We start from the raw sequence: 23421 nt of genomic DNA on the forward strand, positions 1-23421 counted from the left end.
CATTGTTAGTATTTTAGCTTTCCCTAACCTTTACCTAATTATCCTAACTTGCTGCGTTAATTCTCGTAACCTGCTACGAAAAGTATCTTCTGCTAGTCAAAACCGGCAGAGCTGCCCTGAGAACAGTCTTGGTTTCAACCTTGAGATACAGCTCTCTTTCTCTCTCTCTCTCTCACACACACACCACAGACCGTTTGGCGCCACCAACTACAGCAGTGTTCGGGTAAGACTGTAAAGAAATATAGTAAGTTAGAGTAATTTTTACAGGAGGCTTACATTTACAGTTAACAACAGTATTTTTCAGCATTTTACCCATGATGCAGTGCAATCTACTGCATTAACGCTGTAAAACACATTTAAGTTATTTTACTGTTCATTCTACAGTGTTTTACTGTTAAAATTACAGAAAGGTCTTACAGTGTACGAGAGGTTGACCGATTATGATTTTTCAACGCCGGTAGCGATTATTGAAGGACCAAAAAAAGTCGATAACGATTAATTGGCCCATTTTTATATATATATATAATGTAATAATTACAATTACAACAATACTGAATGAACACTTATTTTAACTTAATATAATACATCAATAAAATCAATTCAGTCTCAAATAAATAATGAAACATGTTCAATTTGGTTTAAATAATGCAAAAACAAAGTGTTGGAGAAGAAAGTAAAAGTGCAATATGTGCCATGTAAGAAAGCTAACATTTAAGTTCCTTGCTCAGAACATATGAAAGCTGGTGGTTCCTTTTAACATGAGTCTTCAATATTCCCAGGTGAGAAGTTTTAGGTTGTAGTTATTATAGGACTATTTAGCCAGCAGCATATCACCCTGCATCCCACTACTGTCTTGCTTCTGAAGCTAAGCAGGGTTGGTCCTGGCCAGTCCCTGGATGGGAGACCAGATGCTGCTGGAAGTGGTGTTGGAGGGCCAGTTGGAGGCACTCTTTCCTCTGGTCTAAAAAATGCAGAATATTTTGCCCTGTGTAGGGTGCTGTCTTTTGGATGGGATGTTAAACTGGGTGTCCTGACTCTCTGAGGTCATTAAAGATCCCATTGCACTTATCATAAGAGTAGGGGTGTTAACCTTCGTGTCCTGGTTAAAATCCCAATCTGGCCCTCAAAACATCACGGTCACCTAATAATCCCAGTTTCCAATTGGCTCATTCATCCCAGTAACTATTCCCCCAGGTTGTTGCTGCAAATGAGAATGTATTCTCAGTCAACTTACCTGGTAAAATAACAGATAAATAAAATACTTCTCTGTATTTCATATACCTTTGACTATTGGATGTTCTAATGGGTACTTTAGTATTGTCTGACCTGATCAGGACAGTCATGACACTAGCTAGCACCTTACCTAGGCTCCTTGCTGCACTCGCATAACAGGTAGTCAGCCTGCCATGCAGTCTCCTCGTGGAGTGCAACGTAATCGGCCATAATCGGTGTCCAAAGATGCCGATTACCGATTGTTATAAAAACTTGAAATCGGCCCTAATTAATCAGCCATTCCAATTAATCGGTCGACCTCAACAGTACAGCATGGTCCAGCAAGTTCATGTTTTCTACAGTTTACTAAACCACTACTGAAAAAAATACTACCTCAATTGGGCCGACCAACCAGTGCTCCTGCACATTGGCTAACCGGGCTGTCTGTATTGTGTCCCACCCACCACCCGCCAACCCCCTCTTTTATGCTACTGCTACTCTCTGATCATCACACATGCATAGTCACTTTAACCATATCTACATGTACATACTACCTCAATCAGCCTGACTAATGTGGTGGCTAATTTCTGCACTACCAAATGAGGAGAGTTACAAACTTCACACACCAGTCAGAGTTATACTTAAACTACATCATTAATAATAAGAGTTTTGCAAAAACACTTGACTTTCAATGATGCGCTATCTCTAATGAACCATTGAAAGTGACAACACAAAAGTACAAAGATCTTTTATAGCCAAGATACACCCCTCTCAACCTACATGATGAACCACAGATCTTAGGAACAGTTCACAAAGGAACTTTATCATTGAGAAAGGAGTATCCCTTAGCCAGATAGCATTCGCTGTAAATTATCGTTCAGTTTGGTCCCTAAGACGAGGTTCTAATCTAGTTCCTGGTACTTCATAGCACAAAAACCCCATCTCATCCAATGGCATAAATCAATTGACAACTCTAGATACTCCCATCTCAAGTAAACCCCCTCTTGACTCCACTCCTGGACAAGCTCACTGAGGGGAGTGAGTCTCTAGGTCATACACTATCCCAAGATAAGTGCATCAGAGGGGACATACAATGATTCCAGACACTGCCATACACCTTCCCATTACCGCCAAAGGAGGGAGTGACTTGCGCACAGACATTGTGGAGACAAGTAATTGGTTCCCCATTAATCACGCCATCCCTTCACATGGTTTAACAGTTACATTCACATATGAAGACAATGTTCCATCCTGTCCTCTTCCCTTTCTGATATTCTGCATAGCACCAAGCCTGACCTCTCCCCTCTCTGGGCCCTAAGTGACTGAGCCCCAGCTGAGGGAAGAAGTCAGGCTTCCAACACCAGAGTCCAAAGGGATACATTCTGATTCATCCGCCACACTAACCGGTGTCTGTATGTAGCCTCGCTACTTTTATAGCCTCGCTACTGTATATAGCCTGTCTTTTTACTGTTGTTTCATTTCTTTACTTACCTATTGTTCACCTAATACCTTTTTTTTGCACTATTGGTTAGAGCCTGTAAGTAAGCATTTCACTGTAAGGTCTACACCTGTTGTATTCGGCGCACGTGACAAATACACTTTGATTTGATTTGATTTAGAACCCTGAAGTTACTGTTATGGGTGTAAGATGGCACAGTGATGCCATCTGTTGGTAAATGTTAATTACTGCAACTCCAGTGTTTTTACCGGTGTGCTTGAAATACCCGGATGTATTGCAATATACTGAACAAGACTGGTTACTCGCATCAATGCCTCTGTCTCGTCATTTAACATTCAAACATGGTGTCGGAGTCGGATAACTAACCATGCTTTCCACAAATTAGAGTCACCTGTTCTGGTTTACCCCCCAAAAAATGCTTATTTGAGTAAAACTTCGCCGGACGCCGGAATTGTCCTTAGCTAGAGTGAGTTTGCTAGTTAGCTTCAGTGTTGTTAGCACCGGTTAGACATGGCAGCGAACATTCCCCCTCCCGCCGTTATGAAGCTCAGCGGAGATTGGAGCACAAACTGGGATACGTTTAGAGGTGAATGGGAGGACTATGCACTAGCAACGGGACTTCAGGAAAAGGACGATGAGGTAGTGGCTGCCACTGAGGACTATAATGGGAACTGAATGCCGACACGTATACAAACAGAACCTGAACCTAACAGCAGCTCAGCAAGGTAACGCTACAGCTATTCTTGATGCTCTTGAACATTACTTTAAGCCAGCAAAGAACGTTATCTACGATATCTTATGTTTTCGGTTGTTGCAAACAGGAGGACGGGGAGTCCATTGACAGCTTTGTCACTAGGCTAAGGGAAAAGGCAGCTACATGTGACATGGTGCTTTAAGAGATGAACTGATAAGATAGTGCTTGGCATAACTGATGAGGGCACCCGCAGACGTTTGCTGAGAGAACGTGACCTGACGCTGGTCTTGGCAGTGGAGACATGCCATGCAGCAGAGCTTACTGATAAACGGATAAGGTCCAAGGAGCTAAAAAGGCAAGATATGGACAATGTCAATGCTACATTCAGGCAGCCAGTAAGGAAATTCCCCTTTGCCACTGCTAATGCTAATACTACAGCCAACTCTGCAGTAGACAACCCCAATACATGCCGATATTGTGGCATTTCTCATGGACGAGGAAAAGAACACTGCCCAGCCTATGGAAAAATATGCAAATCATGTGGTACAGCTAATCACTTCGCAAGGGTCTGCATGAAAAGCAAGAGAAAGGAGGGTAAAGTGCACTCCATTGAAACAAACACAGATGAAGGGAACAACAGCACAGAGGATGTATATGCTAGCGAGTGCATAGGGGCAGTGAGGGCAAAAGGACAAAAGTGGTTTGTCACTCTGCTACTTAATAATAAACCACAGCAATGCCAGCTAGATTCAGGGGCCACATGTAACGTTATGAGCCTTAAAGATAAAAGGAGGCTCGCGCCCAGAGACAAACTCACACAGAGTAGCACCAAGCTGAAACTGTATTCAGGCCAGTTCATGAGCTCTTTAGGCCTGTTTGTGACAGAGTGTGTTTTACGTGGCCAGAAACACACCCTTGAGTTTGAAATCATTGAGGCTAGTCAACAGCCATTACTGTCAGGTTCTACATGCGAGCGCCTTAGGCTTATTAACTTCACCATCCCAGCTGATCTTAACATTATTGACCAGGCTGGGCCCCTGAGCAAGGAGACACTCCTAAGCAAGTACCATGATGTCTTCGACGCACCGGTCGAGTCATTTCCCGGCGAAGTCCACTTTGAGTTGGACGCAGCAATCCAGCCTGTCCAGTGTGCACCCTGCAATGTACCAGTCGCCATAAAAGCAGCTACAAAGGCTCAGCTTGACAAATACGAAGCAGATGACCACATGATATCCGTCACCGAGCCTACAGACTGGATAAGTAATATGGTCATCTTCAAGAAACCAGACAAGCTACGGATATGCATTGATCCTAAACACCTCAACCGGGCTCTGCGACGCTCACATTACATTATGCCCACGTTGGAGAATGTTCTTTACAAGCTCCCAAAGGCCAGAGTCTTCACGCTCGTGGACGCCGGAGATGCCTTCCTGCAGTGCAAGCTCGACGAGCCCAGCAGCTACCCCAGCACCTTTTGGACACCCTGGGGCAGGAAGAGGTGGTTGAAGCTCCTGTTTGGTGTCTCCGTGGCTCCAGAGGTGTATCAGCGGAAACAGCACGAGTTGTTGATGGGACTCAGTGGCGTGGAACCCATAGCAGATGACATCCTCGTAGTCGACTGTGGGGACAGTGATGAGGAGGCAGAATGTGACCATGACGCCAAGCTGCTGGCCCTGATGGTCAGATGTAGACAGGTCAAGCTAAGGCTAAGCATAAAAAAGCTTCAGTTTAAAGTGCCAGAGGTTCGCTTTCATGGGCACATCTTGTCCTCCACCGGATTGAAGGTGGATCCTGAAAAAGTGAAGGCTGTCTTGGAAATGCCCCACCCATCTGAGTGCAGCGCTTTGTCGGATTCGTCACCTACCTGGCCAAATTCCTACCGCGGCTCTCTGAAGTGTGTGAGCCACTAAGGAGGCTCATGGACAAGGACACCATCTGGCATTGGCTCCCAAAACATGACGCAGCGGTGAGGGAAATAAAACAACTGGTCACCCAGACACCTGTACTGCGATACTACGATGTGTCAAAACCTGTCACGATTCAGAGTGACTCAAGCCAGTATGGACTTGGCTGTTGCCTCATACAGGAGGGCAAGCCTGTGGCATTCGCCTCTAGGGCACTCACCCGAACAGAGTAGAACTATGCCCAGATAGAAAAGGAGTGCCTCAGCATTGTGTTTGCATGCCAACGCTTCCACCACTACCTGTACGGGCGCGACAATATTACCGCAGAGACAGATCACAAGCCCCTTATTGCTATTGCCTGAATGCCCCGAAACGACTGCAGAGCATGCTACTGGCCCTACAAAACTACAACCTCAAGGTGGTGTATAAGCCAGGCCAGAGATGTATGTGAGTGACACGCTCAGCAGGGCTACTGCATCAGGCACTCACACACGCTCCATGCATGAACGACACGCAGTGTGCAGCTTACAAACAGAGCAAGTGAATGTTGAACACATCAACCAGGCTGACTACCTCAATGTCACAGACCAGCGCCTTATACAAATCAGACAGCACACAGACAGGGACGAGCAACTCCAGGCATTGAGGTCTGTGATTCTGATGGGCTGGCCCGACTGCAAGGAAGAAACTGCTTTAGCCGTCAGAGAATATTGGCCAGTCAAAGAGGAGCTCAGTGTTCAAAACGGAGTAATATTCAAGGGTCAGAGAGTCTTTATTCCCCGGTCTGTGCACCTTGAGATGTTGGTGCGCGTGCACTCAAGTCACATAGGAGGTGAGGCCTGTTACAGACAAGCATGTGACACACTGTATTGGCCAGGAATGCAGAGTGAAATCAAAGACTATGTCAGTAAATGCACAATCTGCAATGAATATGCCATTGAGCAACAGAGAGAGACGATGATGTCCCACGAGCTACCAATGCGCCCCTGGCAGATAGTAAGTCTAGATCTCTTCCAGCACAGTGGCAAAAACTTTCTGCTGGTAGTCGATCATTACTCAGACTTCTGGGAGATTGACCTCCTCCCCGACCTCTCAGCAGAGACAACGATCAAACGCTGCAAGGCTCAGTTTGCCCGCTATGGCCAGCCAGATAGGGTAATTTCAGACAATGGACCCCAATTCTCCGGGGTTGAGTTCCGAAAATTTGCTGCAGATTGGGAATTCGAGCACGTCACTTCATCACCACGACACCCAAAAGCTAATGGGAAGGCGGAGTCCGCAGTCAAAATTGCAAAGAACCTCTGCAAAAAAAGCTCTGCGAGAGGGCAAAGATGCCTGGAAAGCAATCCTGCAGTGGCGCAATACCCCGACAGAGGGCATGGATAGCAGCCCGGCCCAGCGCCTCATGGCACGGCGCTTAAAAGCAGCTCTGCCAGTAGCCAGCACTCTCCTGGAGCCATGTGTGGTGACAGACGTGCTGGTGAAGCTACGTCACAGAAGACAGGTCTCTAAGTTCATCTATAACAAATCAGCAAAAGACTTACCTGAGCTCAGGGTGGGTGAAACGGTGCGGATGAAGCCACTACCAGGGGACCGGACTGGCCTCTGGAGACTCGGATCCTGTGTACAGAAAGTGGCACCACGCTCCTACTTGGTCGAAGTGAATGGATCACTGTACCGTCGTAACAAGGTTGACCTTCGGATTGCTGAGCCAGCACCTACTCAGAAACCTGATGGTCAAAGGGGTCGCATGACAAAAGACAGAACCCCAGCAAGTCACATGGGGCCTGAGGCACTGGGCGAAGAGCCAGGGGATCACAGGTCGGCCGCTCCCTCACCCATCAATACTCCCCTTAGACAGTCAGGTGACACGCCTGTGCGGGAACCCGCAGTCCTCGCAGACAAGCTCCCTGTCTTTTCACGCTGTGGGCGCCTGTCCCAGCCACCAAAAATACTTAATCTGTAGGTTTCCCATTAGGGATTGTTGCCAGACAGAGATAAAAGTGAAGAGAGTATCAAAATGTGTTAAGTTGTTACCTGAAAAAAAAAAAAAAAAAACTGTTCATGTTGGAAATTATTACTAGGTTTGTTTTGTTAGTGAATTGACAGCTCCTGTCCTATTTTATAAAAGGGAAGTTATGGGTGTAAGATGGCACAGTGATGCCATCTGTTGGTAAATGTTAATTACTGCAACTCCAGTGTTTTGATCGGTGTGCTTGAAATACCCGGATGTATTGCAATATACTGAACAAGACTGGTTACTCGCATCAATGCCTCTGTCTCGTCATTTAACATTCAAACAGTTACCTCAAGTCAGCACAAAGACAACAGCAGCACTGCCTCCGCTATTCCAGCACCATTTTAACTTATACATTTAAATATCATCAAATCAAGAAAGCTATATCTGCATAGTTTAATACACAGAAAACAATTTAGTCCAATCAATGTTGCTAAATATCATGTGGCTTCCCATGGTACTGATTTCTGTCTGTGTGCACAAGTAAAACAAAACATGTTCACTCACCCTACTTGTAGACTAGTTGAACGCCAATGCCATCCTCCTCTCTTTCATGTTGGCTAAACGGTCTATGACTCTGTCATAGAGTACACTTTTAATTTTTGTTGTCATAGGCTACCTAGCTAAAATGCTTGCTACACTAAATTCCTCACATTGGCAACAATGAACCAGCTAAGTTAGCTAGCTAATTAAAGTGAGCCTACTAGGCTACATCTAGGCTAAGATAGAACTTCAATCTTTTTAGGCCAACGGTACAACATATTAATTTAGATCAGAATGCTGTCATAATCATTGACCTGTATAGAGAATTATGTAAAAACTACAAGTACAAATCACCAACTCCATCCATGGCTTAGGAAAGGGCCAATTTAGCCAGCTAGCTACTGCAGGACATCAACACAAGCAGACCAGAAACAGACACGTTTTTCTGGATTACATTTTTCTTAGGATGTGATTTGATTGGTGTATCCAAACGAGCCTCCCTTGGGGCCGTTTTGCTGCACCATGACAACCCACAGCAGCTCAGCTCAACGCGGATGAGTAAATTATTTTATAATGTTTTTATCAAGAGAGGCCAAATGCTTGCTGGCATCAATCAAATGCTACGGCGGCAACATGTTATATATTCTATTTTGGTCCAGACGACTTCAGACACATGGGCTAAACATACTGAGACAGAGGGGCGTTTCCCTCGCTCAGATGATTTCTCTGTTGAGATTCAGCCACTTGCAAATTGACGGAAAAGTATGTAAATGAAATAATAATTATTTTATAATTGCTGTTCTTTTATTGGTCAAATATTTTTGGAAGCCTGTCTTTACATTTTAGTCTTTTTTTGGCATCCATGAGTACACATCACTGCCGAAATGTTGGTTATTATAAGTAGAAACATATGCCTAACTAAACAAGCCTGTCAAAATATCTATCCAATATATCGACTTAAAAAATAAATACAAAAGAATTGGCTATACAAATTTGCATATGCTGCATATTGTAACACAAGGAATAGTGTTTTTGTGATTTGTTATAGGTTGTTTTAAGGACACGTAAATGTGGCTCATTTGGGCAACAAACCCCTTGTTAATTGATGGCGCTGGCTGCATCAGGTTAGATCTTGTTAATAATTGATGGCACTGGCTGCAGATCTCGTTAATTTATTGGGCTGGCTGCGCCCGGTTATATCTCGTTAATTGATGGTGCTGGCTGCGCCCGGTTAGATCTCGTTAATTGATGGTGCTGGCTGCGCCAGGTTAGATCTCGTTAATTGATGGCACTGGCTGCATCAGGTTAGATCTCGTTAATTGATGGCACTGGCTGCATCAGGTTAGATCTTGTTAATTGATGGTGCTGGCTGCGCCAGGTTTGATCTCGTTAATTGTTGGCGCTGGCTGCATCAGGTTAGATCTCGTTAGTTGATGGCACTGCCTGCCCCAGGTTAGATTTCGTTAATTGATGGCACTGGCTGCGCCAGGTTTGATCTCGTTAATTGTTGGCGCTGGCTGCATTAGGTTAGATCTCGTTAATTGATGGCGCTGGCTGCGCCAGGTTAGATCTCGTTAATTGATGGCGCTGGCTGCATCAGGTTAGATCTCGTTAATTGTTTGCGCTGGCTGCGCCAGGTTAGATCTCGTTAATTGATGGCGCTGGCTGCATCAGGTTAGATCTCGTTAATTGATGGCGCTGGCTGCCCCAGGTTAGATTTCGTTAATTGATGGCACTGGCTGCGCCAGGTTAGATCTCGTTAATTGATGGCGCTGGCTGCATCAGGTTAGATCTCGTTAATTGTTTGCGCTGGCTGTGCCAGGTTAGATCTTGTTAATTGATGGCGCTGGCTGCGCCAGGTTAGATCTCCTTAATTTATTGGGCTGACTGCGCCAGGTTAGATCTCGTTAATTGATAGTGCTGGCTGCGCCATGTTAGATCTCGTTAATTGATGGCGTGGCTGCGCCCCGTTAGATGTCGTTAATTGATGGTGCTGGCTGCGCCAGGTTAGATCTCGTTAATTGTTTGCGCCAGGTTAGATCTGAATGCATATGGATGTCCGAAACATGTCTCAAATATCCGGTAAATTAAAATCTAGCCTGTCAGAAGCTTCTAAAGCCATGACATCATTTTCTGGAATTTTCCAAGCTGTTTAAAGGCACAGTCAACGTAGTGCATGTAACCTTCTGACCCACTGGAATTGTGATACAGTGAATTATAAGTCAAATAATCTGTCTGTAAACAATTGTTTGAAAAATTAGATGTCCTAACCGACTTGCCAAAACTAGTTTGTTAACAAGAAATTTGTGGAGTGGATGAAAAACTAGTTTTAATAACTCCAACCTAATTGTATGTAAACTTCCCACTTCAACTGTAGGTGAGGATCCATGGGAAAGTTTATTGCCACCATTATAAAGTGTTTTAATCATATTGATTAAAAAAAGACAAATTTGAAAGAGTGCAATGTTCAAAAAATGTACTCATGATGACTAACAGTATCAAATGCTTTTTTGAAATCTAATAATAGAATAACAGGGTTGTCATCTAATTAATCGTTATATTCCATCAAGTCCAAGACCAGCCTGATCATTTTTTTTTAGATATGACGCTCTTTCAAAAATCCAGATTGGCACTCATTAATAAAACTACACGGACCAGATTTTAAGCATTTTGCTAGAATGGAAGCTAGTATCTTATCTTTTTTTAAGAGTGTAATTGGGCATCAGTTATCAAGAAAGAATGTGGTTTAGGGGTAAGAGTTATAACACCTTATTTTAATGACGCCGGAAGCTCTCATTTTTCTATAGCTTTCTTATATGTGGCAAGTAAGAATTAGAGGTTTGCCCATCAGTACCAGGGGGTGTGATATTTTTTAACTCTGTGATCATATCTGATCTCCTTTGTTGTCAAATCTTCGCAGCAAACTTTATTGAAATCCTCATCAACAGAATTGCCATCAAGAATGGAGCGAAATAATTGATTTGAATTAAATCAGGCAAGAGTGAAATTAGTATCAATTCTTCTAAAAGTTTGCAGTGAAGTGTGATATTGATTTATTATCCACAGTGACTATGGCATTAATGTTGAGTCTCCTAACCAGATTCAGTTCACCTCTTCTCATCAATGTTGAGTCTCCTAACCATGTTCAGTTCACCTCTTCTCATCAATGTTGAGTCTCCTAACCATGTTCAGTTCACCTCTTCTCATCAATGTTGAGTCTCCTAACCATGTTCAGTTCACCTCTTCTCTTTTACAAATTAAATAAATACCTGCTGTTCTTTTCTAACCACTGTTTTCTAGATCTTATAAAAGCACCTCTAGCCTTAAACGTGACATAGGAGAATGCAGTGGATTTAGACGCGCATCGAAAGCAACACAAGAACGTATGTCTAGCTTAAATTGGGAGATTTTTATGGGGATTTTGGTATTATGCTAATTATATTTGCGTGGGGCATTGACCTTAGGGGGTTAAGTTCTCAAATGGAAATAAAGTGGAATGAATTTAGGAAAATGTAGACATCAACTGCCTGCCATACAGGAAGTGCACATTGCTAATAGTTAATGTAGGAATCAACTGTCTGCCTTACAGGAAGTGCACATTGCTAATAGTTAATGTAGGAATCAACTGTCTGCCGTACAGGAAGTGCACATTGCTAAAAGTTAATGTAGGAATCAACTGTCTGCCATACAGCAAGTGCACATTGCTAATAGTTAATGTAGGAATCAACTGTCTGCCGTACAGGAAGTGCATATTGCTAATAGTTAATGTAGGAATCAACTGTCTGCCATACAGCAAGTGCACATTGCTAATTGTTAATGTAGGAATCAACTGTCTGCCGTACAGGATGAGCACATTGCTAATAGTTCATGTAGGAAACAACAGTCCGCCATACAGGAAGTGCACATTGCTAATAGTTAATGTAGGAATCAACTGTCTGCCGTACAGGAAGTGCATATTGCTAATAGTTAATGTAGGAATCAACTGTCTGCCATACAGCAAGTGCACATTGCTAATTGTTAATGTAGGAATCAACTGTCTGCCGTACAGGATGAGCACATTGCTAATAGTTCATGTAGGAAACAACAGTCCGCCATACAGGAAGTGCACATTGCTAATAGTTAATGTAGGAATCAACTGTCTGCCGTACAGGAAGTGCACATTGCTAATAGTTCATGTAGTTATCAACTGTCTGCCGTACAGGAAGTGCACATTGCTAATAGTTAATGTAGGAATCAACTGTCTGCCGTACAGGAAGTGCACATTGCTAATAGTTCTTTATATCTCTATGATGTGTATTATTGTGTACAGAATCGTTACTAGAGGACGGGACATGGTGCATCTATAGGGTGAGTATGTATACTCATGTTTTACCACACTAATTTAGTTCTGAATACGTTTCTAGTCAACGTGCAGTAATTATATTTCAGTTTTTAAAATGTAGTTGTACATTTTGTTACAGTTGTTGTGTGAGGCTGGGAGAGAGAGAGAGAGAGAGAGAGAGAGAGAGAGTTGTAGAATAACATGTATAGCTACTTCCCTTACAGTTTCAGCAACACCTACACCAGAAAGTCAGAGAAGTTTGAATCATCATTTTTTATGCACAGATGTCAAATCTTAATTTGACCAATATTGTTGTAGCAAAATAACACTGCGGCAACAGGATTTAAAAGTTTTGTCCATAATGTTGCTTGATCGGGGGTTAGGCTATTAGCTGGACAAAAGTACTGTAGTACTGTGCAGTTGTGTTAATATAACCATGTGTTAGTGTGGGCAGGGGCGGAAATCCCGGGGGGGACGGGGGGGACACGACCCCCCCATCCTGGGAAAAATATGATTTGTCCCCCCCAATATATCACTGAAACATAACTATGTAATTTAAATAATATTAATAATACGCAATGAAAGCAATTGTGCTGATTATAGACACTTAATAGCACGTTTTTAAGTTTCAAAAGATTGCGACCCCCCCCGCCCTTTGCCTCACAATGGTTTGATCCACTGCCAGTTCCTTAGTTTGCACGTAACTGCCGTGAGGTTCATCCAGTCAATCGCGCACACACACACTAGCTGAATATGCAGAGCTAGTGCGCAAATATAAACTATTAAGCTAGATAGTACCTATTCCATTTATGTGGCGTCGTCAAAGATGGAATCTTTGCTATCGTCAATGTATTCCAAGATCAGCACGCAGAAGTTAGTGCTTCAAAGTCCCTGTGATAAGGTTAGCGATAAACTGAAATCCAAACTGAACAGAACTACACTCTCTTCTACCATTGTCTTAAATATATTTAATTGTCTCGTTGCAAAAGCTAAATTGTCGCAAGTGAACTTTTATTAATTTATTTTATTTCACCTTTATTTAACCCGGGTAGCAAAGATTATATCAAACACCACTGAAACTGAATTGGTGCTCGCTAGCTTTGCAAATTCAGCTATTGTTGGAAGCCAGCCAATATGAAACAAACTATTAAAATTACAAAAGGTTGCAGCATATGTTGTGTAAATGGTGAATTCATACAGCTGTCAACTCTTGTCATTTTAATCCGTTTCACATTTGCTAGCTACCTTTTAGATCGAAGCCCAAATAGAATGATAAAAGATAAGATGATAGAAGCCCATCTCCTACTGTAAATAACCTACACACTGTGTGTGTGTGTAGCCAGCCAGCCAGGTAGAAAATGGCAGAAAAATAAAAGACGGACATCAGAGTATTTTTCAGTACACCAAAACGCAAAGTAAGAACCCTAGTAGCCTAATATCTCAAAGACTAGTTGATAAAATGTTCATAAGAAAGAAATGAAATTCTAATGGAAATGTTTCACAATGATGTCATTAGGCAGAGCAGGCAACAGATGGCACACAGACAGCAGAGTTGGGGACAGATATGCAGGGACAGACTGGCAGAGACAGGGAGTCTCAGGTAAGTTTGTTGAGTCTTTGGCAACATTATGAAAGGTTCTCAATGTTTTTGACTTGTAAAATAGGAACATAATTGGAAAATGCCATGGATACCCCCACTCTCAACTTAAACTGGTGACTGAACTAAGATTTGTTAAAGGCAATGGTATTGCTGTTGTGATTAGTTGTGTAGTTTTGGGTACCGGTAGTTAGGAGTACGGCAAACACCTTATTTCTTTGGTTCCTCAATATACATTTACCATATTACAATGTAGGCTATGTGTTACAGCACTACTTTTGGTGTCCCCCTCAGGAATTGCTCTTGAGAAAATTTCATGTAATTGTCCCCCCAAAGTTGATATCAGATTTTCGCCCCTGAGTGTGGGTTTTCAGTTAATTTATGTTAATCACATAGCAGGAAAATTCTCAGCAACAAAACAATGATTAAATTAAGATCCTACACCTATATGATTTGTTGTACATGGAAAATCTGTAAAATAAAATGAATTCATTCTTTCATTCTTTTATTCATTCTTCAAAACTTGGCCTACATTGTCACTACCCACCCTTTTGGGTCTCCAGGCCCAGTCCAGATTCAACCAACCCCTAGCCTGGCCACTGCCTGCCCCCTACAGCCTGGCCCCTAGCCTGGCCTTGGCATGGCCCCTAAGCCTGGCCCCTAGAGCCTGGCCCCTTACAACCAACCCCTAGCCTGGCCACTGCCTGCCCCCTACAGCCTGGCCCCTAGCCTGGCCTTGGCATGGCCCCTTAGCCTGGCCCCTAGAGCCTGGCCCCTTACAACCAACCCCTAGCCTGGCCACTGCCTGCCCCCTACAGCCTGGCCCCTAGCCTGGCCTTGGCATGGCCCCTTAGCCTGGCCCCTAGAGCCTGGCCCCTTACAACCAACCCCTAGCCTGGCCACTGCCTGCCCTCTACAGCCTGGCCCCTAGCCTGGCCTTGGCATGGCCCCTTAGCCTGGCCCCTAGAGCCTGGCCCCTTACAACCAACCCCTAGCCTGGCCCCTGCCTGCCCCCTACAACCTGGCCCTGTACAACCAACCCCTAGCCTCATTACTACAGCCTAAATACTTCCTGTAGATCTGGAGGAGTTGGACAGGAATAAGCAACATGGTAGTGACTCTACCTTGCCTTCTGATAGGTTAGGTCGAACTTCCACCATACTGCTGATACCTACCCAAGCCTTTCAGATCTACTCCAGTCCCTGGGGGATTGGGGCTAAGGGATGCAGAGGGTAGGGGATGTTTCGAGAAACAGTCCACGTGTTCATCCCAAACGGCACTCTGTTTCCTATATAGTGCACTACTTTTGACCAGGGCCCTGCTCTACAGTAGCAGACAATGAAGGGAATAGGGTGCCGTTTGGGACACAGGCCATGTTTGTCAGAACTGTAGACAATCTAGGGAAGCAGGAACCTCCCCTCCATTCTGCCAAATGCACAGGATATTCCTTTCTTTGTTTGTGAGAAAACTTCAGTACTCAGACCGCTAGTTCAACGCAGGCAGGGGAGCTGAAAGAGCTGGTTCAACGCAGGCAGGGGAGCTGAAAGAGCTGGTTCAACGCAGGCAGGGGAGCTGAAAGAGCTGGTGACATTTGACAATATATTGGCAAAGACGGACAGAACCATGGCTGAAGGTAAAACTCAATATTTGGTTTAATATCTTATATAATGAAATATCATATACATTTACTGTTTGAGAAGGATGTAGCAGAATGAACTGTTCAACCTGGAACACGTGTAGCTATCACAATGATTCTGTAGTTCAGCTAATACAAGACTGTTTTACATTTAACTGAAATATACTTGTTATGTTACCCTACCAGCTATATCACTCAGAGAGATGGAGCTGAAACGGCTGCCTGAGTCTGATGGGTGTGGCTCAACAAAACATGATGGTATGTACTCTGTTTGGACTGTGAGGTTATGGTCTCTAATGGTTTAGTCAAATCATGATGGTATGTACTCTGTTTGGACTGTGAGGTTATGGTCTCTAATGGTTTAGTCAAATCATGATGGTATGTACTCTGTTTGGACTGTGATGTTATGGTCTCTAATGGTTTAGTCAAATCATGACACACCTCACATTAGAGCTGGGCAACTTATAATACTAACTCAACTAGTAACTTATAATACTAACTCTACTAGTAACTTATAATACTAACTCTACTAGTAACTTATAATACTAACTCTACTAGTAACTTATAATACTAACTCTACTAGTAACTTATAATACTAACTCTACTAGTAACTTATAATTGTCACGTCCTGGCCAGGATAAGGGTTAATTGTTATTGTAGTTTGGTCAGGACGTGGCAGAGGGTATTTGTTTTATGTGGTTCATGGTGGTGTGTTAGTTAGGAGGGCGTTTGATTTATTATTTCAGGGTTTTGAGTTGTGGTCTGTTTATGTATTTCTATGTGTAGTCTAGTGAGTGTGTTTCTATGTTGGGTTAATTGGGGTGGACTTCCAATTGAAGGCAGCTGTTTGGTGTTGCCTTTGATTGGAAGTCCTATATTAGTTGGGTGTGTTTGTCGGTGCATTTGTGGGAGATTGTCCTTGGATTGCTGTGTTGCCTTCAAGGCTGTTATTTTGTCGTTCATCGTTTTGTTATTTTTGTATACGTGTTTGTTTTGGTTTTTCCTTCTTTTCCCGTCAATAAAGAAGATGAGTATACATGTCCCTGCTGCGTTTTGGTCCTCCATTACCGGAGACAACCGTGACAATAATACTAACTCTACTAGTAACTTATAATTCTAACTCTACTAGTAACTTATAATACTGACTCTACTAGTAACTTATAATACTGACTCTACTAGTAACTTATAATTCTAACTCTACTAGTAACGTATAATACTGACTCTACTAGTAACTTATAATTCTAACTCTACTAGTAACGTATAATACTGACTCTACTAGTAACTTATAATTCTAACTCTACTAGTAACGTATAATACTGACTCTACTAGTAACTTATAATACTGACTCTACTAGTAACTTATAATACTAACTCTACTAGTAACTTTGAGCAGGATGGTTATGGTTCAAATAAACATTGAATCAATCATTGAATGAATTTAATGAATCAACATACATTATCTCTATTTTACAGTGTGATAGTTGAATTACTTTAAATGTTTTGTTGTTGTTTTGATGGTTACTGGGAGCTACATTGACTTTATCTGTATGGTTTCTACAGGGTCTGGTTTGACCGCTGACCTGAGGATTGTGCTGCTAGGGAAGACTGGAGCAGGGAAGAGCGCAACAGGAAACACCATCCTGGGGAAGAATGTATTTAAAGTCGACTCTTCCCCTGCATCAGTGACCGGACAGTGTGAGAGACAGAGTGGAGAGGTCAACGGGACGACGGTTCATGTGGTTGACACACCAGGCCTCTTCGACACAGCCAGGTCGGACGAAGAAGTGAAAGAGAAAATAGAGGAGTGCGTTAACATGTCCGTCCCGGGCCCCCACGCCTTCCTGCTGGTGATCAGGCTGGGGGTGAGGTTCACAGAGGAGGAGAGGAACGCAGTGAGGTGGATCCAGGAGAACTTTGGAGAGGACGCCTCCATGTACACCATCTTACTGTTCACCTGTAAAGACCAGCTGAAGGGGAAACAGGTGACAGATTCTCTGAAGATGTGTAAAGAGCTACGGAGACTCTCCATCACTTTAGGCGGCGGGTATCACTCGTTCAACAACGACGCCAAAGACGACCCCGCTCAGGTCCCAGAGCTGCTGGAGAAGATCAAAGAGATGGTGGAGCTGAACGGAGGAGAGCACTACACCAACGAGATGTACCAGAAGGCTCAGACGAAGATCAGAGAGGCGGAGGAGAGGAGGAGGGAGGAGGAGAAAAGAAGGAAGGAGGAGGAGGAAAGAAAATTAAAAGAAGAGGTAAAGGTAGAGATAGAGAAAGAAAAGGAGGAAGAGAAAAGGGAGAAGGTAGATAAAAAGAGGAATCTCCACATCGCTCTAGCAGTAACAGTAGTGTGTGTAGTAGTAGGGGTGATCATAGCAACTGCTGCTGATACCACAGTGGCCCTGGCTCTAGCTCCACTCTTACTGGTGCTGGGAGTAGCCAGTGGAATAACGGCTATCTGCCTAAAGAATGGAAGGTGTGGAGCTAAAACACCTGTCTCCGTAGCTGTATAACAATCACATACTGTATACATCATTAAGGCTGTTTTTACGCAGGCAACACAATTCTGATCTTTTGCCACTAATTGGTCTTTTGACCAATCCGATCTCTTGTCAATAACTGGGCAAAATATCAGAATTTGTCTGCCTGTGTACAGATTAGAATTTGTCTGCCTCTGTAAAGATCAGAATTTGGCTGCCTGTGTAAACGCAGTCAAACAAGACCAAACAACAGGAACATAGATTGAATGATTGATTGATAGATGGTTTTATAGATAGATAGATAGATAGATAGATAGATAGATAGATAGATAGATAGATAGATAGATAGATAGATAGATAGATAGATAGATAGGCCTTTTTCACACTTGTTACCTTATATTTGGAAACTGCTATAAAAATTGTCTTAAATCTATTCCCTTGATTATTTCTCTGGGTGTCCAGTGATCTATTTATTTAATCATGTGTTCAGGGATAACATTTATGAACACTTAATAAAAGAGAGGTAAAGAGTCTGACTGATGACTAATGTTTTTATTACATTTCTCTGATATATTTTAGATGTTCAAATGTTCATAGATGACCAGCAGGGTCAAATAATAATCACAGTGGTTGTAGAGGGTGGAACAGGTCAGCACCTCAGGAGTAAATGTCAGTTGGCTTTTCATAGCCGATCATTCAGAGTATCTCTACCGCTCCTGCTGTCTCTAGAGAGTTGAAAACAGCAGGTCTGGGACAGGTAGCTCTTCCAGTGAACAGGTCAGGGTTCCATAGGCACAGGCAGAACAGTTCAAACTGGAGCAGCAGCATGATCAGGTGGACTGGGGACAGCAAGGAGTCATCAGGCCAGGTAGTCCTGAGGTATGGTCCTAGGGCTCAGGTCCTCCGAGAGAGAGAGAGAGAGAGAGAGAGAGAGAGAAAGAGAGAAAGAAAGAAAGAAAGAAAGAAAGAGGAAAAATAGAGAGAGAATTAGAGAGAGCATACTTAAATTCACACCGGATAAGACAGGAGAAATACTCCAGATATAACAGACTGACCCTAGCCCCCGATGAACTATTGCAGCATAAATACTGGAGGCTGAGACAGGAGGGGTCGGGAGACACTGTGGCCCCGTCCGACGATACCCCCGGACAGGGCCAAACAGGCAGGATATAACCCCACCCACTTTGCCAATACACAGCCCCAACACCACTAGAGGGATATCTTCAACCACCAACATACCATCCGGAGACAAGGCAGAGTATAGCCCATGAAGATCTCCCCAACAGCACAACCCAAAGGGGGGCGCCAACCCGGACAGGAAGATCACGTCAGTGACTCAACCCACTCAAGTGACGCACTCCTCCTAGGGACGGCAGGGGTTTGAGGCAGAGAATCCCAGTGGAGAGAGGGGATATCGGATATCACTATGCTATGAGTACAGCAGGAGGAATGAATGGATATCACAACATATATAGGCTGCTATGAGGACAGCAGGATGAATGAATGGATATCACAACATATATAGGCTGCTATGAGGAGAGCAGGAGGAATGAATGGATATCACAACATATATAGCCTGCTATGAGGACAGCAGGAGGAATGAATGGATATCACAACATATATAGCCTGCTATGAGGACAGCAGGAGGAATGAACACATAAGCTATAAAGCAGAGAGGAATGGAATGGACTAATACATTGAAACAGGTTGGTATTGTGGTGAAATGGAAGAGGAAAGACGATGTAACTGTGGAACTGTTGTGAATGATGTATTGTCAAATTGTTGTCTACTATATTTAAACGGCACTTTAAACGTGTGGGTGATACTGCAACGTTTCCCCACGGGGACAATGAAGTCAGTAAAGTGAAGTATATCGCCTCAGAGAGATACATTTTCTCCTCTATTGCCCTTTCTACCACAATATACAATGTGAAATATTGTGTTTAGTATATCTGTATAATCACGTATTGTTTCCCTATTATACAGCCTGAACGTAGTGAAAAGTGGATCTTTTTGGGGGGAAATCTGAAATCCCATTGGAGCTCACAGGTCTATTTCTTCTATCTTTTCTCATACCTCTCTCTCCAGAACTCCATCCATTTAGCCAGCAGCAAACCACCCTGCATCACACAGCTGGCTTGCTTCTGATGCCAAGCAGGGTTGGTCCTGGTCAGTCTATGGATGGGAGACTAGCTCCTGCTGGAAGTGGTGTTGGAAGGCCAGGAGGAGGCACTCTTTCCTCTGGTGTGAAAAAATTTATAAAAATTCCAATCCTCACAGCAGTGATTGGGGACATTTCCCTGTGTAGGGTGCTGTCTTTTGGATGGGACGTTAAAAAGGGGGTCCTGACTGTCTGTGGTCATTAAATCCCATGGCACTTATTGTAAGAGTAGGGGTGTTAACCCTGGTGTCCTGGCTAAATTCCCAATCTGGCCCTCATACCATCATGGCCCCCAGCTTCCAATTGGCTCATTCATCCCTGTAACTATTCCACAGGTTGTTGCTGTAAATGAGAATGTGTTCTCATTCAACTTGCCTGATAAAATAAGGGATAAATAAATAAAAGCAGGCAATATTTTAGTTCTGGATTTTCAAGATTAGTAACACTGTAAATGCAATTAGGAATGATGAATACAGTGTCTTATAAACCAATGTGGGCTGGGCATTCTGAAGACGCTTAATAATACAATTAATCAAATCAAATCTACCTTAAGTTTGTGTGTGAGATGAATTCAAACTCAAAGGCTGTCTGTGACGTTCCTGCATCATCATTCCTTAAATCCCAGACAGTATTCAGAGCTGGTTACTTGTGGAATAGACACCAACTGAAATGCGGTTTTAACCAATCAGCATTCAGGATTAGATCCACCCGTTGTATAAAAGGGTATAACTGTCCTGAATCTCTAGTACATCTGTAGTTCTCTGAGTCTCAATAAAATACCAGAGGGGAAAACTCACTAGAAAGATGGATGATTTCATTTGTTTTTACGTCAACATGTAAATACAAACAAAACAAGTCTGATGTTGGCAAACAAACAGGATGAGACAAGCTCAAGTAGCCATGAAACCAGGAAATCAACCAGAAGGTGGGAACCATTCTTTAATAACATTGGTGGACAGTGGACACTAATGAACAAAAAAACGTTCGTTTAGGTGGGAGATGGTGCTGGTGACTGAAGCTCAAAGGAGGGTTAGGGTACTTTTTAACATTAGCTGAGCCATAAAAAAAGTTGTCGTGTTTGTGACTATCATTAAATGTGAAGACTGCTTTTTTTATCAAATCAATTCTCTATGTGTAATTAATATTATGTGCTAATTATGAAACTAATCATGTAAACTTTAATTAACCAGGAAGTCGGGGCACCACGGGAAATGTTTATAGAGTCTCGACTCTTCAGATATTTTCATATCTTATCGAGTCTTGTATTAATGTATTATTATTACCTCATCAGTTCTCATTACTGAACGTCACAAACCCTTGGATATCTGCACGAACCCTGGCATAAATGATGAATCAGCGATATACAAATTGGCTTAATTATTTATTTACAAACTAAGAAAATAATCACAGAAATACATAACAAACAAACAGTAGATATTGGTTACTAACACAATACATTGATAAGTCCCTAGTGGGCTAAACCGGTATGACGGTTTGGTAGACAAAGGAAAGGGGTGGGGACAGATAAAAGAGCGGGAAAGACTAAATGACTTCACTATACTCAGTTGATAATTAATTAATTGAAATGCTAATCGTTTGCACATGAACGGCCGCTCATTCGAGAATAATTGCAATGTATATATTTACGCCCGTATGTCGTTGTTGTCTTCTCTGTTGGAATCCGGTCCGTCTGCTGGAGAGTCAGTTCATCAGAGTCTCTGGTTAACTTCCCCAGAAGTCACAATGTCTTTTGTGGTTGTAGCTTCCTCAGTGGCTCTGGATAGTGTAGGTTGTAATGGATACGTCAGGTGTACAGATGGTCGCTGCATAGAACAGATGCTTCCACGGTTGTCGGTATTCTTGTACTAGACTTACGTAATTTCCAGCAGACTAGTAATTCTACGTCTAGCATTTGCTCTTATTCTGTAGTCATCGCTAGTCTCTGAGTTTAACCATTTCCAGCCGTGTAGCCAACACTACACACTGTCTGGTCTCCTGGGCCAATAGAGTTGTAGTTCTTAACCATTTCAACATGTAGCGTCAGCTCCATATTTTCTGGTCTTGTAGTTTTAAACCATTTGTCAGCCGTGTAGCAACCACTGCACGCTGTCTGGTCTAATGTAAATGTTGTCAGGAGTGGGTTTTATACACTTCTGAGAAAAGGGCGGTCCATGACGCCGACGTAATGTCTATGCTCACGTTGGCGTGGCCACTGACTTGGTTAACTTTATATGAAAACCCATATTTAATCATTTAGAAGGTTAACATCACATTACATCTTTTCACAAATAGTTCCATGTTTAATCACATACGTTTCACAAAATGTAGATGTAAACCTTGTAATTGAAAAGTGTACACAAACAGAGATACAGTAATGTGTGTTTCCTGTCCTTCATGAAATCACCAAATAAAACACACTCGTCATGACTGTCCCTTAAGTGTCCACGGACCACACCCCCATTCTCAAAACTAGAAATATTGTTTCATTAATCAAACGTTTGATGTCCAAGGGTCTCTCTGTGTTCCACAGTTTACATTCCCATCTCGAACACTACAGAGCATAGGGGCAGCGTATTTTATGACCGACCATAAAACAGCCGACTTCCCACTCTCCCCCTCTACGAGAGAGAGAGCACGCTGTAGAGAGGACCCACTGTAACCTGATCCTTCAGATCGTCACAGGAGAGTTATGACACAGTCATAGAAACAGACAGCATATTTTCCAGAATCCTTTATTATAAACTGGGCGGTTGGAGCCGTGAACACTGATTGGCTGACAGCCGTGGTATATCCGACCATATTCCATAGGTATGACAAAAAATGTATTTTTACTGCTCTAATTACGTTGGTAACCAGTTTATAATAGCAATAAGGCACCTCAGGGGTTTGTGGTATATGGCGCTGCATTGTGCCTAAGAACAGCCCTTAGCCGTAGTATATAGATATTTTTTCTAACCTTAATTTAACTAGGCAAGTCAGTTAAGAACAAATTGTTATTTACAATGACGGCCTAGGAACAGTGGGTTAACTGTCTTGTTCAGGAGCAGAACGACAGATGTTTACCTTGTCAGCTTGGGGATTTAATCTAGCAACCTTTCGGTTAATGGCCCAACGCTCTAACCACTAGGCTACCTGCCACCTCTACACTCTAACCACTAGGCTACCTGCCACCTCTACACTCTAACCACTAGGCTACCTGCCACCTCTACACTCTAACCACTAGGCTACCTGCCACCTCTACACTCTAACCACTAGGCTACCTGCCGCCCCCTTGTGTGTTATTGCTTAAATAACATTGCTGGACAGTGGACACTAACGACCAGAAAAAACATGAATTTAGGTGGGAGATGCTGCTGGTGACTGAAACTCAAAGGAGGGTTAGGGTACGTTTATCATTTGCTGAGCCATATACAGTCATAGAAAACAGACAGCATATTTTTTCATCCAGAGTGAAT

General features: G+C 43.0%; 1 protein-coding gene across 1 annotated transcript; it reads left to right on the forward strand.

Moving 5' to 3' along the window:
- The first annotated feature begins 15181 nt into the window (after nt 1-15181).
- LOC115178017 (GTPase IMAP family member 4-like) lies at nt 15182-19796 on the forward strand. The gene is made up of 4 exons (XM_029739025.1): nt 15182-15320; nt 15510-15581; nt 16883-17575; nt 19792-19796. Exons 1-4 carry the CDS (start codon nt 15311-15313, stop codon nt 19794-19796), a joined length of 780 nt encoding a protein of 259 aa, XP_029594885.1. The 5' UTR covers nt 15182-15310.
- Nucleotides 19797-23421: the final 3625 nt, after the last annotated feature.

This window comes from Salmo trutta, chromosome 38 (genome assembly GCF_901001165.1).
Source record: "Salmo trutta chromosome 38, fSalTru1.1, whole genome shotgun sequence".
Lineage (NCBI taxonomy): Eukaryota > Metazoa > Chordata > Actinopteri > Salmoniformes > Salmonidae > Salmo > Salmo trutta.